Source organism: Coffea eugenioides, chromosome 5 (assembly GCF_003713205.1).
Source record: "Coffea eugenioides isolate CCC68of chromosome 5, Ceug_1.0, whole genome shotgun sequence".
Lineage (NCBI taxonomy): Eukaryota > Viridiplantae > Streptophyta > Magnoliopsida > Gentianales > Rubiaceae > Coffea > Coffea eugenioides.
Window position 1 is genome coordinate 43,522,100 of NC_040039.1, and position 17,316 is coordinate 43,539,415.

At 36.1% G+C, this 17,316-nt stretch overlaps 4 protein-coding genes and 1 non-coding gene across 7 annotated transcripts; 4 read left to right on the forward strand and 1 right to left on the reverse strand.

Annotated features, from left to right (window-relative positions):
* The first annotated feature begins 1,352 nt into the window (after positions 1–1,352).
* Positions 1,353–4,325, forward strand: LOC113772256 (protochlorophyllide reductase). The gene is made up of 5 exons (XM_027316846.1): positions 1,353–1,553; positions 1,651–1,749; positions 2,586–3,114; positions 3,479–3,837; positions 3,915–4,325. The coding sequence occupies exons 1-5, from the start codon at positions 1,500–1,502 to the stop codon at positions 4,068–4,070; spliced, it is 1,197 nt and encodes a 398-aa protein (XP_027172647.1). The 5' UTR covers positions 1,353–1,499; the 3' UTR covers positions 4,071–4,325.
* Positions 4,326–4,450: 125 nt separating this feature from the next.
* LOC113772255 (probable polyol transporter 4) lies at positions 4,451–8,066 on the forward strand. The gene is made up of 2 exons (XM_027316845.1): positions 4,451–5,627; positions 6,513–8,066. Exons 1-2 carry the CDS (start codon positions 5,489–5,491, stop codon positions 7,895–7,897), a joined length of 1,524 nt encoding a protein of 507 aa, XP_027172646.1. The 5' UTR covers positions 4,451–5,488; the 3' UTR covers positions 7,898–8,066.
* An 803-nt stretch (positions 8,067–8,869) lies between these two features.
* Positions 8,870–11,744, forward strand: LOC113772026 (N-alpha-acetyltransferase 11). Its single transcript, XM_027316563.1, has 2 exons — positions 8,870–9,177; positions 11,450–11,744. Exons 1-2 carry the CDS (start codon positions 8,931–8,933, stop codon positions 11,677–11,679), a joined length of 477 nt encoding a protein of 158 aa, XP_027172364.1. The 5' UTR covers positions 8,870–8,930; the 3' UTR covers positions 11,680–11,744.
* A 595-nt stretch (positions 11,745–12,339) lies between these two features.
* TRNAV-UAC lies at positions 12,340–12,412 on the reverse strand. Its single transcript has one exon. It is a non-coding gene; the product is annotated as a tRNA-Val (tRNA).
* A 101-nt stretch (positions 12,413–12,513) lies between these two features.
* LOC113772591 (tetraspanin-19) lies at positions 12,514–17,250 on the forward strand. Of its 3 annotated transcripts, XM_027317225.1 has the most exons (7): positions 12,514–12,830; positions 13,558–13,657; positions 14,773–14,853; positions 14,989–15,093; positions 15,655–15,849; positions 16,902–16,952; positions 17,011–17,250. In XM_027317225.1, exons 1-6 carry the CDS (start codon positions 12,673–12,675, stop codon positions 16,911–16,913), a joined length of 651 nt encoding a protein of 216 aa, XP_027173026.1. In that variant the 5' UTR covers positions 12,514–12,672; the 3' UTR covers positions 16,914–16,952; positions 17,011–17,250. The 3 variants fall into 3 exon arrangements, with proteins under 3 accessions (XP_027173026.1, XP_027173025.1, XP_027173027.1); XM_027317224.1 differs by having other exon boundaries at positions 16,902–17,250; XM_027317226.1 differs by lacking the exon at positions 12,514–12,830 and adding an exon at positions 13,117–13,375 and having other exon boundaries at positions 16,902–17,250.
* Positions 17,251–17,316: the final 66 nt, after the last annotated feature.

Genomic DNA, 17,316 nt, shown 5'->3' on the forward strand with positions numbered 1-17,316 from the left:
TGGTAGTGAATTCGGTTAACCGAATTCATTTATAAAAAAAAATGATTTTTTAAAAATTATTACTGATTTGATCCTCAAATTTATTCATAATTTAACACATTACTTATGTTCTAATCATTTTGTGGTTTAATTTAATTGGCATTTATTTGATCACTTATACCTAGAATCCTTAGTCTATAATTTAAGGAACACATAAAAAGTGATTAATTTAAACTAGAATAAACCTTAAACTATACAATGATTAGTGATAATTTATGAATTTATAATTTACAATGATTAATAATAAGTAATATTAGTTACAAACTTACAAATTACAATGATTAGTGATAAGTTATATTAGTCACAAACTTATAATTTATTTCAAATCAAAATAAAACTTATTTACTTACATATGTTATTGTGAAAGTCAATACACTAATACATTGATTTGCAATTCATATGCATTCACTCACACTGCTTAGTTGTCTTGTCTATATTTAAAACCCTAAGATTAGTGAATAGAGAATATGAATTTTTATATTAAATATGTAATGTAAATTTAGAGCACATTAATACTTGCAAGTTACAGCTTACGCATTCAAATATTTAATAATTCAAACATGAATGATGTATCAAATTACCAATATCTAAATTCTAATTACAAATTATGTTTATTGTTTAATATTTAGTATTATACATATATGTATTAATTATTATCTAATTCTAGTCATGTTACTCATGTATAAAATAATAAGTATTATAGTTATGTTATATTGTTATGTATTACTATATATTTGTATTATTATAGTCATATAACAATTAACAAATAGTAAACTAATATATAGTACATTATTATATATTATTATTATTATAAGTACATGATAATACCATATACTAACTATTATTAATAGCATTTACCTATATAATATAATAATATATTAGTAGTATATACTAATACTAAATAGCATTTATCTATATATTATATAATTTTATAAACTAATTTGGTATTCGAATGCGGTAATGCGGTACCCTATTTCATTTTACCAAATTTGAATGCGAAATCGATTATTATCAAATTCATAATCTCATTACCTATTTTATACCATATTAAAATTCGGTGAATTCGGTACGTAACGAATTTATACTAAATTACCAAATACCCAATTTCAAATTATCAAATTGAATTTGAATTCGATTATGATATACCGAATTTGCCCACCCCTGACAAAGGCCAGAATAGCACCAAATGCATTCCTACCTATCAAATGGAAATCCAGTGACCAAATTTTGATTGGAGGAATGGAAGCTTAGTTGGCAGTTTTATTATCCGTCTCATTTCCCTCCCCATCATCATCATATCCTACTATGACAATGTCTGCTTTGTTATAGACAGACGATTTCATATCTGTAGACCTGTTTTAGAGACTTGTTTTTAAGTACACTGAACTTGATCACACATAAGATTCTGGTTCTTGGGAAACATAGCTCAATTTCCTAGTCATCTGCTACAACTTGATTGCATGGCTTTGCAAGCGGCTACTTTACTTCCATCTGCTCTATCCCTCCACAAAGAGGTATGTCCATGTCACAAGTGTCTGTACCAGTAATTTTCTGATTTCTTGATGCTACTGTTTGAGTTAATGAAGAAATTACTGTTACTTCTGTTAACAGGGCAAGTCGAATGCAGCTCTGAAGGAGACAACGCTATTTGGCGTTTCAGTGTCAAATCATCTTAAAGCTGATTTTATTTCTTCTTCCAAATTGAGCAAGGTAATGTGTACTCGGGTTCTCTCAGTTTTGGCATGTTTTGGATTGTACTTGAGAAAATGGTTTTTGAGATGGAGAAAGATTAAATAGGGGTGCTAATTGATATTCTGTGGGTGGATGAAGACGTGCTCATTTTCTTGAATTGAGGGATTAAGCCTGTTAATTAAGTATTCTTTTGAGTGCGAATGATCAATTATCCTTAACTACCAATTGAATGTTCTGATGTCCTATTTAATTGATTTTTGATAGCCTATGATACGAGTACTGCAGAATCTTGTTGGTGCAGAGGAGGCCAAGATCCCTAGTTTCCTTTTTTTTTGTTGGTGGCGGGGGGGGGGTTTGTTTTAATCACAAAACACAAAACCTTGCAGCTTATGTCCTTTATCTACCAAAGTTGTCGGCTTATCTGTTTTCTTCTTTAATCATGCATTGAACATATAATAATCCAGTCAGTCAGAAGAGCTTGTTAATCTTGGATGAAGGTGCTAAATAGAATTCATTGTTGCATTCCTAGAACCTCTTTGTTCAATAGAGTGCATAATGTACGTGTTTATCACCAAACAGATTCTCAAGTCAATTTACGCCCGTATACCATAGCTGCTAGTCCAATTAAAAAGAGAAGAACAACAATAAACATCCCTCTTTCTTCCTTCCCAGATAGAAATTACACAAGATGGGCAGTGAACCTCAAATGTGTCAAATTCATCAAAGTTCAACATGAAACGTATGCTAAAAGTTCATGAAACGTATGCTAAAAGCCTTGGATTAGTACTGTTTCACAAACTTATGCGTGCTTGGACCAAAACTACTGGATAAAGCATTTGGTTCCATGTTTGTAGGATTTTAGGAGGAGATTGTCACTTGGAACTATTAGAGCACAAACAGTATCAGCTCCAGAAATCAGCCAGGCTGCATCAGAAGAGAAGAAGACTTTGAGAAAAGGTAATGTCATAATTACAGGAGCCTCCTCAGGATTAGGTCTGGCTGCAGCAAAGGCAATCAGTGAAACGGGAAAATGGCACGTCATCATGGCTTGCAGGAATTTCCTCAAGGCTGAGAAAGCTGCTAAATCAGCTGGCATTTCAAAGGAAAACTATACGGTCATGCATCTTGACCTTGCTTCACTTGAAAGTGTACGTCAATTTGCAGATGCATTTCGACAATCTGGGAGGCCACTTGATGTGCTAGTTTGCAATGCTGCAGTATACTTCCCCACTGCAAAAGAGCCAACATATACAGCTGAAGGTTTTGAGTTAAGTGTTGGCACGAACCATCTTGGTCATTTCCTCCTTTCAAGGTTGCTGCTAGATGACCTGAAGCAGTCAGACTACCCCCAGAAACGCCTTATTATTGTTGGGTCCATAACTGGTAATCTCTACTCACCACATGTGCAGACTGCACCAAGTGATCTTTGAAAACTCTAGTCAATTTCTGAATCTAATATAGGAGCAACTCAATGAAGCTGGCAAAAAGAAGAAATCCCTGGTACATTTAGCGAAAATGAGTCATTATCTTGCTAGGATTCAAATCATAGGATCAGATGATGAGGGAGTCAGCTACTAAACTAGGCATTTATTCCTGAGAAGAACTTTGTTCTGATAATGCAATTAGGTCCTTAAGGACAGTGTCTTTGTTTCAGTTCAGTTTCATAGAGAGTATATTTCTGTTCTTAACAGGTCTAAAGAAATTGAGCTGCTGTATTTATAGACCTTTTGTGCTTTTGTCCCATCAGGAAACACGAATACCTTGGCAGGCAATGTGCCACCAAAGGCTAACCTTGGGGATCTAAGGGGACTGTCAAGTGGCTTGACTGGACGAGATTCCTCACCAATGATAGATGGTGGACAGTTTGATGGAGCAAAAGCCTACAAAGACAGCAAAGTTTGCAACATGCTCACTATGCAAGAATTCCATAGAAGGTTTCATGAGGAGACAGGCATCAGCTTCGCCTCTCTCTACCCAGGATGCATTGCTGAAACTGGTCTTTTCAGGGAACACATCCCACTGTTCAGGCTTCTCTTCCCCCCATTCCAGAAGTACATTACAAAAGGCTATGTGTCTGAAGAAGAAGCTGGAAAAAGACTTGCACAGGTCAGTGAAAATCACACAGCAAGATAGATATGCATCCAATTTTGCAAACAGACTTACAGTTTCTTTCTGAACCACAGGTAATAAGTGATCCTAGCCTATCAAAATCAGGTGTTTATTGGAGCTGGAACAAGAACTCATCTTCATTTGAAAACCGGCTATCAAAAGAAGCCAGTGATTCAGAAAAGGCACGTAAACTGTGGGAGATCAGTGAAAAGCTTGTTGGATTAGCTTAAAGAAAACTTGGAGGGCACAACTCAAGTCTCTGTCATCATAAGCAAGGTTTGTGTAGTTAAGATTGACCTGGAAAGAAAATTACAATGAGCGATTCCTAAAACAAAATAACTTGCGCCTAGAAAGATTAGAAAGGTGAGCCATCCTTTGTACAGATGAGGCCTTTGTAAAAATAGCTTTGTCATTTGCTTATGTGACATTTCAATTATAGTGTGTCTCTTTCATATGCTCTGAAAATTTTCGTTTTCCCCTTGACAGAGAATGTTGTCAATTGTTTTATTGATATGTTTTTGGTTAATGCGATTTATACAAGAATACTTTCATTGAGAACTATATTCATTCCTAGAGCAAGAAACTCAAAGTTGTGGAGATTTTCAACTGCGAGCTTACCTTCTCCCAACAGAGTTTCTTCGGAGTTCCAGACTAACCTCACCATAAGCTTGATGCTTCGGCACTGATCAGCACGCATTCCATGACCAAGATAGAGGTTTGCTTAAGGGTTTTGTACACTGCCGCCTGATCTTGTGCTTCAATTGCCTGGGCGCAAATTACAGACAACTGAAAACTACACTTCCTTTGGCATCACCTTGAAGGTGTAGACTGTGTTCAATGGCAAAAGTCACGCCTTCTTTCTCATTTTGCCTTCCACTTGAAACGGTGCAAGTAAACACAAGGCAACTGAATTTGAGCACCATTACAATTTTGCCTTCACACATGCACAGGCGTTAACTTCTTTCCTGTATCGAGTCAGGCCTCTAGACTCATATTAAAGGCGTGAAGCTACAACTGCAACTGAATCACGCCTTCAAGTGCCAGTGCCGTCTGTTCCATTTTTGTCCCCATCTCCAAAAGGCATTTCCAATTTTTCCGCTACAGAAAAAATTCCCGGGATACATCATCAGAAAATCATTTAGTATAGTTCCAGGCAACAACTGAAAGTCAAACTCAAAGCCCTCTGATCATTTCACAGAGGTTTTAGCCCAGAAGACCCAATAAACAAATGTTAAAAAAAAAAAGAAGGTAAAAACTTTGCCCAATCTTCTCTGCATTTTGGCAGATGATTCATGGGTTTTACTCTGACAGTTTTGGCTAACTTAAAGAGGCCAAGAAACCCATAAAAGATTTTGGTTAAATCGCAGACTTTTGCTGATATTATTGCCTCCATCTCCGTCTTGATTCTTAAATTCCACCCCCTTCCTTACTAAAAAAAAAAAAAAAAGAGTATCCAATAATATTGTCTGTTGCAATTTTTGCAATTTGCAGCCAGTATTTACTACCTCTAAAGAAGGAAGAAACTCATAAACAGTCTTGGCTCTTGAGTCAATCCCAGTTTTTCCTCTACTCTTCTTGGAGCTTAGGAATGGGTATTCCACAGCGTTGTCTTCTTTTGCTTTGAAGAACTAAGAGCAAGTACAAAAAAATGGATCTTGAGCTAACTGATAATGCTGGTGATGCCTCAGATCATCATAAGCTGGTGGAAAAGAGAAGGAAGAGTACAAGGAAATTCGTACTTGCTTGTGCTGCTTTTGCATCTATTAACAATGTCCTTATTGGCTATGGTATGTTATTTGACTTTGATTTTCATGTCCACTTCGATTGGTAAATGATTAGCCCTTTTCTTATATATCAGACTTTGCACTTTTAGCTGATAAACTTTGCTCTGTTCAGTGTTTAGAGTGTTTGTTCATCTTTGACCACAAAAAAAAAACAAATAAATAATTTGAGATTAGACGAAGATCAAACACTGATAAATTCTGGTTTTTCGATATCATGGTGATACTTTTAGCCGCTTTGGAGAGAAAATATGGAAAAAGAGTGTATTTTTTTTTTTAGATTTAGTAATGTTCTTCCCATATTGAGCTCTTTGATCTACTAGACTTGTACAGGTTCTCCGGTCTCTGTTTTCACTTTTTGGTGTTTGTTAAGCTATTGTTAACAAATAAAGAATCACTCTGATAGTAGCATAACCTCAGTTGTGTCATTCCTTAGCTCTGTAATCCTTAATGTGCCTTTAATGGGCCATCAAGGACAGTGAGTACATTGGGTCGATAGATAAAACAGGGGTATGATTATATGGCAAGAATATCAGGCTTTCATGCATGTATCATGATTGCAATGAAGCAGCAGGCAAGCATCGTGCAAGTATAAACTGTCAACTGCCGTGAATTCATTTTACTGGCATATCTGCTGTCAAATGGTATGTAGTAGTGTCTCTCGAAATCTACATATTAATGTGTTGTTTGGGCAATTAAACTTTTTAAGATGAGCTAGTTAGGCCAATCAGATATTCTTTAGTGGTTCCTCCTGAGGTTACATGATGTTCTTTTATATTTCTTGCTGTGACTTTTGTTAGTTGACGCTGATAATAAGGGTAAAGAGAAATTTCAGCTCTAGCATGTGCATATGGCACCATGTGAATTGAGGTCAGTTTTTTCGGTACACAGATGTAGGTGTCATGAGTGGGGCAATACTATTTATTAAAGAAGATTTGAAGACAACAGAGGTGCAAGAAGAAATTTTTCTTGGTATCTTGAGCATAATATCAATTTTGGGTATTTTAGCTGGTGGAAGAATATCTGATGCCATTGGGAGAAAACCAGCAATGGGTTTATCTGCTTTTGTCTTCCAAGCAGGAGCAGTCATAATGACTGTATCCCCCACATTTGAGGTACTAATGATAGGAAGAATCTTGGCTGGAATTGGAATTGGTTTTGGAGTCATGATTGCACCTGTTTACATTGCAGAGATATCACCTGCATTTGCTAGAGGTTCCCTCACCTCCTTTCCTGAGATTTTCATAAATCTGGGAATCCTTTTAGGTTTTGTCTCCAACTATGCATTTTCTGGTCTTCCAGCACACTTAAACTGGAGGATAATGCTTGCAGTGGGAATTCTGCCTGCAGTCTTCATTGCATTTGCACTATGCATAATTCCTGAGTCACCACGGTGGTTAGTTATGCAGAACCGAATTCAAGAGGCAAGGGCTATTCTGTTGAAAACAAATGATAATGACACAGAGGTAGATGAGAGGCTATCAGAAATTCAATTAGCTGCTGGAATTACTGATGCCGAGAAGCATCAAAGCAAGGCTGTGTGGCGTGAATTGCTAAGTCCTACTCCAGCACTTCGCAGGATGATGATCACTGGTTTCGGAATCCAGTGTTTCCAACAGATTACTGGCATTGATGCAACTATTTATTATAGTCCCAAGATCTTTAAAGCTGCTGGTATTGATGGCAACTCAAACCTTCTTGCAGCAACAGTGGCTGTGGGGGTTACAAAGACGGCATTTATACTTGTAGCTATTGTTCTTATCGACAAAGTTGGGAGAAAGCCACTGCTCTATGTGAGCACAATTGGTATGACTTTATGTCTGTTTACATTGGGAACCAGCCTTTCCATTCTGGGAGAGGGATCTGTTGGAATAGCATTGGCAATACTATCAGTCTGTGCAAATGTAGCTTTCTTTTCCGTGGGTATTGGTCCAGTTTGTTGGGTTTTGACTTCTGAAATCTTTCCTTTGAGGCTAAGAGCTCAAGCATCAGCACTTGGAGGAGTTTGCAGCAGAGTATGCAGTGGCCTGATTGCTATGTCCTTCCTCTCTGTTTCGCATGCAATTACTACAGCTGGGACCTTTCTTGTGTTTAGTTTACTTTCAGCAATTTCTGTTGCCTTTGTCTATACAATGGTTCCAGAAACTAAAGGTAAATCTCTGGAGCAGATTGAGCTGCTGTTCCAAAATAATATCTGCGGAGGTTTTGGTAACAAAAATTTCATCTCCTTAAAGTTTCTTGGAGACAAACACAAAGTGTCAGCACGCACAGCTTGAGATGATACCCGTTGGATAGTTTGGGCAGGAATTTGTAGCCTCAACTTTTGGTTAGTCCTACGTATAGAGCCACATGTACCTTTTTTTTTTTTTTTTTTTTTTTTTGTACATAATGGTCTAGCTTCTGACAGCTTACTCTTCAATATCAAAAGCCTACTTTTAATTTCGTTAAAAATGTTTTATACCACAGCAAGATCTGGACTCTGAACGGCAAAAGGACCAGCTCGTGTATTTTTTTTTTTTGGGGTTGGATATAACTTGTCAGACAGTGGTTTATAGTTTGTCAAGGTTAATTCCACTTTGCACCCTTCGACTATATCTAGATTTCGACTATGGTCTTTAAACTTTAGAATGGAATATTTTAGTCTCTAAAATATAAAATTTCTCCCGTTTAAATAAAATCATTGATGAGAGCGGGATCAAGTTTATACTTAAGTGTGATAAATTTTATATTTTATGGATTAAAGTAGATTAGTTTTTATACTTTAGGGACTAAAGTGTCTCATTTTAAAATTTAAGAATTTAACATTTTCTGATAGTAAGAAGAACTTTAAGAAGCATATTTTGACCACTGAACTAATCCAGTGGTTAATTTTTTAACATTTATGGTCATTTTTATAAGGTCTAAATCTTTAAGCCCAATAAATTTTGATTTATATATTTTTTTCAATTGAGATTATTTTTTCGTTGAACTGATTTCTATGAGTAACATTTAATGCTAATGATTTAAAGAAAACACATTATTAATAGCCATAGATTAGTAATTAGGAAGATCATTGAACTTGATGTAGTGATGCTGTCTCCAAGACTGATTCACCGGATTGGATCGTATGTGATTAGGAAGTTATGCGGATCAGATTCGAGTATCATATTCGGCTATTGGTCTTTTTTATTTTTTATTTTTCTACCTGGGCAAAAGTTCGAGGTCCTTCACTGCAATTAACCTTTGTTGAAAATCAGCATTGGAAGAAAAATATAAAAAGGTTGAAAATTTAAGGCGAATACGCAAACAGTAACTGTAGAGGATCAAGAAATGGTGAACTGGGGAATTGCAGAACTCCACAGAAACTCAGGCAACTGGGACAACGTAGTTAAAGATATAGTGAAGATGGAGAAAAAGATTTTCCCAAAACACGAATCACTTGCTCGATCGTTTGATGAAGAACTCAAGAAAAGGAACAGTGGGCTGCTTTACTCCCAGGTTGAAGATGGTGATGTTGCTGGCTATGTCATGTACTCTTGGCCTTCTTCGATTTCTGCTTCCATTACAAAACTTGCAGGTTCTATTTCTATACTCATCTTCTTGCAGCCATTATTAATACTGGTTCGGTTTTCTTGTTGAAATTTATTTGTTGCGCTAATCCCTTTCGTGGGATTCGTCATGTTCGAATTTGAGAATTCAGGAGCTTAATTGCTCTTATTTGTTCAATAATACGGATTATAGGGAGCTATAAAAAAGAGCCCAGTTGTAAAATTACTGGGTAGCTGGAACAAGTCTGTCATCTTCAATTCTGTTCTCAGTTTTCAGCGCAAGTCTTTTTTTTTTTTTTTCATTTTTTCTTAAGAGCTACTGTTTTAGTAGGCACAGTTATAATTTATCAAAAATGAAAAGAAGCGTAAATGGTTAGGTAGCATGGAATTTGAACTGATTATTCAGAGTTTGAGTTCTTCTATTAGCAAATGCAGGTTGGTTGATAGAAAATTGACTCAGCATTGAGAATCGTTATAGGTTTTTTATGCACAGACTACAGATTAAATTAGACTTCTATCATAATTGTGCTGATTTGTGCACAGATCGAAGTTAGGCTTGGTACAACTAGTGTACCAACTTAGCAATATAAAGGCAAAAAATGCAGATTGCTAGTTGTGCATCTTATAAATGGTGGGTCTATGTAACAGAATGTTTCTTTGTTGAATTCTGCTTGGTTTTGTCTTTTGCACTGATTGATCTTATTCCTTTTGTTTTGCAACACTACAATTCATCTTCCTTTTCTACCTCCCCAAATTTCTTAATTCATGTCATTTTCCAGCAAAATGGGCATGTGTTAAGAGGCTTAAGGCCCCTTGACACGAAATTAGACGTGTGGTAGTTACCCCAATCACATCTGCTCCTAGGAGCTCCCTGAGGCCTGTTGGTGGTGCATCCATTGAACTCTGTGATAGCTGGTGCTGGACTGCTTCTTTGGCTAGCCTTGCAAGAGATTAGATTTTCCTTTTGTTAGCAGATTACAAGAAAAATTAAACAAAAATCCTCATAAAGTCAAGAAGTAGAATGTGAAATCATGAATTGTTCCACAAACATGTGGAAACTCTTCTATTGAGCAATTCTAGTTGTGCAAGGGTAACGTCCTGTCTCTCTGCTTTCTGAAGTTACTTTGTCTACTTCTTAGGCTTATACCTTCGACATCAATGACTTAACCTCCTAAAGCGGTCATCAGGGTAGAAAATCATGAATATATGTGCCCTTTGACATGAAACTCTGGAACAAGTCAACTTGATGTGGTATTTAGGTTTCTTTGACCTATATAAGTCATAATTTAGTGTAGAAAGGACACACAGTAAAATTTCAGTGTTTCAGCATCTCATGCAAGACCACAAAATGTACAAAATAGCACATCCATCCTCCTAAGTCATACCAGCTTCCCTTTTATGCTGTTCTAGGTTATGTCTATTTGCAAAATGTGATCCCATGGAGAATATAGCTTCTTGAAACGATTACAAAAAATTTATAACGAAACCCCTTCTGTGGATTTGAGATCTTCCTTTTCTTTATAACCTCCTCATCTTATAAAAGGGAGTGTTTAAACAAGAATTACAGGATTCAGGCTGGTTTGCACTACACATTCTTCAGAGCAATATAATCCTAAAATTTTTCATCAGCAGTTGAGCAATGATTGCCCGTCCTTGGACTGCTCTGACTTATACCTCTGTTCAATTCTTGGTGCTCTCAGTTATGGTTTTCCAGACACACTGAGACATAAAGTTGATGAATTTAGCCTCAAACTTGGGGCCTCCCACCAAAATGGTGGTACTGCGCTCATCATTCGTTGACTTGGAGATATCAATTCTTTCTTTCATCTTTCTTTTTTGGTTTTTATTTTGAAAGGGAAGGGGAGGGAGGGAAAAAATTTCCTCCTGAGGACCATGACTAGTAAATGAAAAAAATGATCAAGATGCACTTTTGAGAAACCTAACTATCGGCTTCTTTTGAAGGAGAAATACAGGACAACAACAACGCTCATCTTTCTCCTATGATGCCTTCTGAAATCCTGCTTCACTCTAACCAAAATCAACTGTATGCGATTGATTTGGAGAGACTGAAGCCTGTTGATAAGCCTGTTGTATGCGATTACAGTTTCCTCATTAGCATGTTCCTATCTTGTATAGGAGTGTTTTGTCCTTGCATGAAGTGTCTGTGATTTCATCCATTATTAACTTTTGTGCTACTAAAAGAAGCAAGGATTTAACTTTTATTTCACTATATATTGAATTTTTTTCAGGGTTTAATTTTGATTGATTGTTGTGATTTTTCTGGCTGGAAAAAAAAAATAGTGAAGGAAAATCATCGAGGACGAGGGCTTGGAGAAGCATTGCTGGAGGAAGCGATCCACAAATGCAGAACAAGAAAGATCCAAAGGGTATCCCTTCATGTTGATCCTGAAAGAACTGCAGCTATGAACCTCTACAAGAAACTAGGATTCAAAGTGGATACTCTTGTTGAGGGTTATTATTCCCCAGATCGAAATGCTTACAGAATGTACCTTGATTTTCAAACAGATTAACTTAATCAAGTGTTCATGAAATTCATATATCACCGTTTGTTTTTTAATTTTATTTTATAGTGAAATTCCACATTATTTGATGGTTTTTAACTTTTTATAGAATTTGTGGCAATCCTACCCTATAATTGCACCCCGAAAACTTTTTTTTATTTTTAAGTTTCCTGCATTTCTTTAAACATGTTCAAAACGAACCAAGTACTAGTTAAAAAGTATAAAACAAGAATGAATTTAAAAACTTTTGATACATAAAAATGAACATAAAACTTTGTTATCTATTGCATAAAAAGTAATTATTATCCGATAATTTCAATGTTGTTATCTGTTTTAATACTCTATATATTTTTTAACGAAATTCACAAAACTATCTCACTGATTTTGAACTATAATTTTTACCTTAATTGTATTTGTTGTACACCAAGTTACTTAGCTGTCCCTCTAAAGTTCTAACCTTGGTCATACCTTCAATAGTGATTCACAAATATGTATGAAAAGTATTAGCATGATCTCAAGGGCTCCATTTTGGAAGAAGAAAAACAAGCATAATAGAAAAAGAAATTCTGTCCAAACTAAGCAAAAAAAAAAAAAAGGAAAAATTAGAGCAAGTAAGACACCAAGCCTAGAGAATTTCGAAAAATGTTTGACAAATTATATGTGAAAAAATGTTGCTGCCCAGGATCGAACTGGGGACCTTCAGTGTGTAAGACTGACGTGATAACCACTACACCACAGCAACATTCGATATCTTAGTAATTTTTATTTACTAAAAATACACGGGGAAATTTAGGCGCCGGGTTTGTTTTGGTTTCCTCCCATTTTGGCTTGGATTTCGGACTTCGGAAGTTCGGAGCAAAATTCTTTCTTGTCTGATCAGCCCTGGTTTAAATTTATTCTTCCAATTAAAGCAAAAGAAAAAAAGAAAAGGGGATACTGAGCTTAACCCTGACATCTCTGATATTGATCTGGGGTCAGGGTTTTGCAAATTTGGTTGAGAAAATGTCGAGAATGGCGCGGAGTTGCCTGCAATCCGTCCTGAAAATAGTGAATTCGGGAATTGGAATGGTGGGGATAGCTACGATTTTGTATTCCCTTTGGATGTTTATGACTTGGCGAAGGCACTTGGGTCCTAATCCTCCTGATGTACCTGCCCCTTGGTATTTTTTTCTATTGAATTTTCTGCTTTTCTCTGCTTATATATGCCTGAAAAATGATGGGCTTTCCTTTTTATTTATTGATTAACAAGAAAGGTGATTGCTTTATTGATTTATTGGTTGGTTGGTTGGTTTGGTGGACCGGAGGTTATCTTTCGTTTTCATGACTGGCCGGTTTGTGAACTCTTTAAACTTTTTTTTTAAAACAAAAGTTTTTTTGTTTTTTGTGTTATTCTAATTGGGTTTTTTTTTTTTGGGGAAAAATATTTTACTTCTTTTTTTTTTGGGCTGGTGTTTGTTATGGATTGGCAGTTGAGAGCGAAATGAGCAAATCAAGGGAGAAAATTGAAATGGTTTGGATTAGATATATCTCGTTAATGAGGGTTGAATAAATACGATGTGCAAATGCACCTCTATAGTGATGGCTTGGATTTTTGTGGTGAATGAGCTCACACATAATCATTAATTGGAATCTGAGAAATGTTCAGATGATACTGATGAAAATTTTTGAGAACCTATATATTCTGATGAAAAAGTTTAGAACCTATGTGAGTGCATGTTTTTTACTCAAAGCCGATGCCTTTTTATCTGATTTAGGCAATTTGGCTTTGTTTGTGAGAGAACGTTGGAAAACTAAGTTCTTTCCATGTTTGGCTGCTGTTTCTTGGATACATTTTTTAGCAACCATCTGTTTAGACAATGAGAATTGTAATGCTCTGTTGTGCTGCAGGTTCATCTACTCCTTTCTTGTCATTGGGGTGACTTTGTGTGTTGTGACATGCTCAGGGCACATTGCTGCTGAGACTGCTAATGGTTGCTGTCTTTGTTTTGTATCCTTTAAGTGAATGGATTTTTGTGAATAGAGTAATCGTATTACTGAAGAAATTATGCAGGGATTTTCTGTGGCTGGTGTTTGATTTTATTAGTAGCCTTGTTGCAAAAACATATAGATTGCTTTGCCATGTAGGAGACATAAAGTTATCGTCTTTGTATGGTATTCTGTGTCTTCTGCTTATGGACCTCTGGTTTTGTGGTTAGGCCTGGGAGGCCTTAGGAACGAGCCTTTAGAGTGCATTAGGAGTCTTGAGCTTGTCTTATTGCCTTACTAGAGTGGAAGTGTGTTGAATGAAGAACAGACAGTAAACGTCTTTATTATGGGCATTTTATTCTGTCTCCACTGATGAAAGCAATCGCGTAATCATTCTCGCCTCTTATTGTTGGATTTGGCTAGCCCATTTCTTTCAGTATAAACTAGAGTTGTTGTTTTGGCTATGTGTTATGCTTTCGTTGCTTTTCTGGTGCAAGTTTGCAACATGGTCTGCTATCCTTCAACATGGCAAGGACAGTCTTGTTTTCCTTTAATTATAATTCTTGGTGAACTCATTGAACCTGTGGTTGGTTGTAAACTTGTTCTTTTCAAAACCTATTGAACCATTTATTTAAGTTGGCTGGGCTTTCTGTTTGTAATGCTCTTTCCTTAATAAGAAGATTAGCAGGCAATGAGTAATGTTAGGGCAAGCAAAAGCAGAAATTTTAACCACGCAGACATTAGTTGAGCTTAACGAGTAGCAAGGTTCACCTTTAATGCTTTTCAATTTCTTTCTTTTCCAGTCTTGCAAGAAATTTTGGTTTATAAGTTGATGCAAGGCCTTTTTCTTTTTTTTTTTGCTGTTATGATTGTAATGGATCAGGCTAGACTGAAGCACAACTCAGTAATAGGAGTTGTCTAGCTCATTTTGGACTCTACATCATAAAGCTCATCTTCGATTTAGTAAACCTATCAGGACTTTGAAATGTTTGTCCTGTCATACTTATTTTTGCGACTTTTTTTTAATTCTTATTCATTTATTTGTTTATTTTTAAATGCAGTTAACCTCAGTGGAGCTGTAATTTTTACTGCAACTGTTTTGTTATTAAGTGTTTGGCTAACCTTAACTCTATGAAGTACATGATATTTGTCTTTCTGCTTATCATGGTTGAAGCTGCAGTAACTGTGGATGTGATTCTAAATCGCAACTGGGAGGAGGTAAAACTACCCTGTTCAGCATTTTACACTTAATTATATGGGAAAAAATTCACTTTCCTGAAAAAGAAAAAAAAACACTGATAGTTGAATTGGAACAGGGCTAAGTCATATTCATTTGCACTGACTGCATGCCAGGACTTTCCAGATGACCCAACAGGGAATTTTAACGAGTTCAAAGATTTTGTGAGAGGAAATTTTGAAACTTGCAAATGGGTTGGCGTGGTTGTAGTTGCTGTGCAGGTTCTTCTCTCTCTCTCTCTCTCTCTCTCTCATACACACAAAAGCAGGCACATTCTCCCATCCCCCAACTCACATTCTTACACATAAGAGGCATGCATTTAGAAGCATTCATTTTATGTTTTTTTTTTTAAAATTTAGTCAATTTTTTACAATCACTGATGGAATAATGCATCACTTCTTAAGCAACACACATATCCTCATTAATTAGTTCGAGCATTTACATTTTTCATATGCTGATTTTTTTATTTATTTCCTATTTCCTGTGTGTGCTTGTTTACTACTTGCCAAAAGGAATGAGTTTGTGCTTCTTAATTTTTTAAACCACTGTCTTTGTGGTATGTATTGAATGGTGTTCATTTTTTACATTTGCCCATTATATGTTTACATTTCTATCTGACTGCCGAGGTGAATAAAATACTTTGCAATTTGAATATTTGTTAGTTGGCATTAGCATTTCAAATGTGAGTTGGATGTTGAAGTTTGTTTGCAAGATAAAGAAAGAAATGAAAAGAACTACCACATGGTTGTTCAGTTGGCCTATTGGTCGTGTTTTATGTGCAGGGTGTAAGTATGCTACTGGCAATGATTCTAAAAGCCTTAGGACCATATCCTGAGAGATACTATGAGAGTGATGATGATTATAGTCCAGATAGAGTCCCTCTCTTGAAGCATTATGCCCCTCCGCCTTCATACGTTGTTGCTGACACACTTCATCCATCAAGGAATGATTCTTGGAATGTCAGGATCAACAGTAAGGTGGGTTTGCAATACTTTTCTGATTATTTTTGAAGAAGTGTCAATTTTTATTGGCATGATGGCATTTTGATGTACCCATCTAGCAAGCATGTTTCATGATGGTTTGTCTGTCTGGTTTGATATCTCAATTGTTTGCAACATATTACTGTGAGATTTGACATTTGACTGTGTTTTCACATTTTGTTTCTCGCATTTCTTTGAGTCTGCATGAGTATAATTTTAGCCAATTTGTTTGCTTTATGAGAAAATTGCTTAAGCATGTTTTTTCTATTGCTAGTTGTCTCTTTTTTCCTTTCTTCCACCCGCCTCCCTTTCCCTCTTTTGAATCCGTACAGCTTCTGGGAAGAACTTGATACTCAGAGTCAAAGTGCATCTGCAGCTTATCTGCCTGCTTCTCTTTCTATCCTTTTTGTTTTCTCTTTCATTCTTTCATGTCCTGGTTTAGTTCCTTTAGAAGTTTCAGCAAGTCTTTCAATTTAATTAGATTGGCCGAGGAGGCCTTGGTCTAGTGGTTAAGGTTGAGACCCTGGAATTAGAGGTCTTGGGTTCAAATCCCCCCTTCTCCATCCCCGCATCTTAAGTCCCATCCCTCGCTGGAAAAAACATTTAAAAAAAAAAACTTAATAAGATTGATAAATTTGTATTCCAGTAATTTTTAGGGTGACTGCTGTCTCATGGTTGCACTCCTGTAGTGAGCATTCTTCTGTGATTTTGTTCTGTCCTTACAAATTACTTGCACGTTTTCCTCCCTCCACACGGCGTAGCTTTTACTTTTTCTAATAAACTTGTGGTATGCAGTAAATCATTATTTCCTTTGTTTTTGTAACTTTCCGTTTTCCAGTTTAATTGTGACGAATAATTTCTTGTGTTTGCTCCTGGTTTTCGAGAAATGTGTTTGTCATCATGTAATTTTTCATTATTCATCATTTGTGCATGTTCTCAGAAAGAAAATGATGAATAGATTCTGGTGAAGGACAAATAATTTAGTTGACATAAATGGCATGACAGTTCTGTACAAGTGATGATTTCTTCTCTTGCTTTGATAATTTCAGGGAAACAGATAAATTCTCTTTTGAATGAAGAGATACAAAAATGTGATGAAGTTTTGTCTGGGCTGTAAGAGCAGGGTTAAGGAGTTTTATGAGGTTGAAACTGGTAAAGAGGATTAGGATCTGTACAATTGTCCTGATACTGTACATAAACCTGTTGAACTCATAGGAAATACAAACCCTTATTTATGGTTTTCAACCTGTAAGCCACTTCTGCAAAAGTTGGTGAACTAAAAAGTAGAGATCACTGTAACTTTTTCATTGAAGATACATTATTGCAATTTTGAGTAGTTGCGGAGTATCATACAGACGTTTCTTGATAAGTAACTCTCTTTGAATTTTATGCTGTCCATTCTCTTTGTTTCTGGGGTTGATATGTAGTTTGGGAAATGATCCAGCAATTATTGGTTTTATTAGC

Coding starts and splice junctions, on each gene's coding strand:
- LOC113772256 (XM_027316846.1), top strand. CDS start 1,500: ATGGCTTTGCAAGCGGCTACTTTACTTCCATCTGCTCTATCCCTCCAC. Junction 1,554..1,650: donor CTCTATCCCTCCACAAAGAG/GTATGTCCATGT, acceptor TTCTGTTAACAG/GGCAAGTCGAATGCAGCTCT. Junction 3,115..3,478: donor TATTGTTGGGTCCATAACTG/GTAATCTCTACT, acceptor TTGTCCCATCAG/GAAACACGAATACCTTGGCA.
- LOC113772255 (XM_027316845.1), top strand. CDS start 5,489: ATGGATCTTGAGCTAACTGATAATGCTGGTGATGCCTCAGATCATCAT. Junction 5,628..6,512: donor CAATGTCCTTATTGGCTATG/GTATGTTATTTG, acceptor TTCGGTACACAG/ATGTAGGTGTCATGAGTGGG.
- LOC113772026 (XM_027316563.1), top strand. CDS start 8,931: ATGGTGAACTGGGGAATTGCAGAACTCCACAGAAACTCAGGCAACTGG. Junction 9,178..11,449: donor TTCCATTACAAAACTTGCAG/GTTCTATTTCTA, acceptor AAAAAAAAATAG/TGAAGGAAAATCATCGAGGA.
- LOC113772591 (XM_027317224.1), top strand. CDS start 12,673: ATGTCGAGAATGGCGCGGAGTTGCCTGCAATCCGTCCTGAAAATAGTG. Junction 12,831..13,557: donor CCTGATGTACCTGCCCCTTG/GTATTTTTTTCT, acceptor GTTGTGCTGCAG/GTTCATCTACTCCTTTCTTG. Junction 15,094..15,654: donor TGGTTGTAGTTGCTGTGCAG/GTTCTTCTCTCT, acceptor TTTTATGTGCAG/GGTGTAAGTATGCTACTGGC.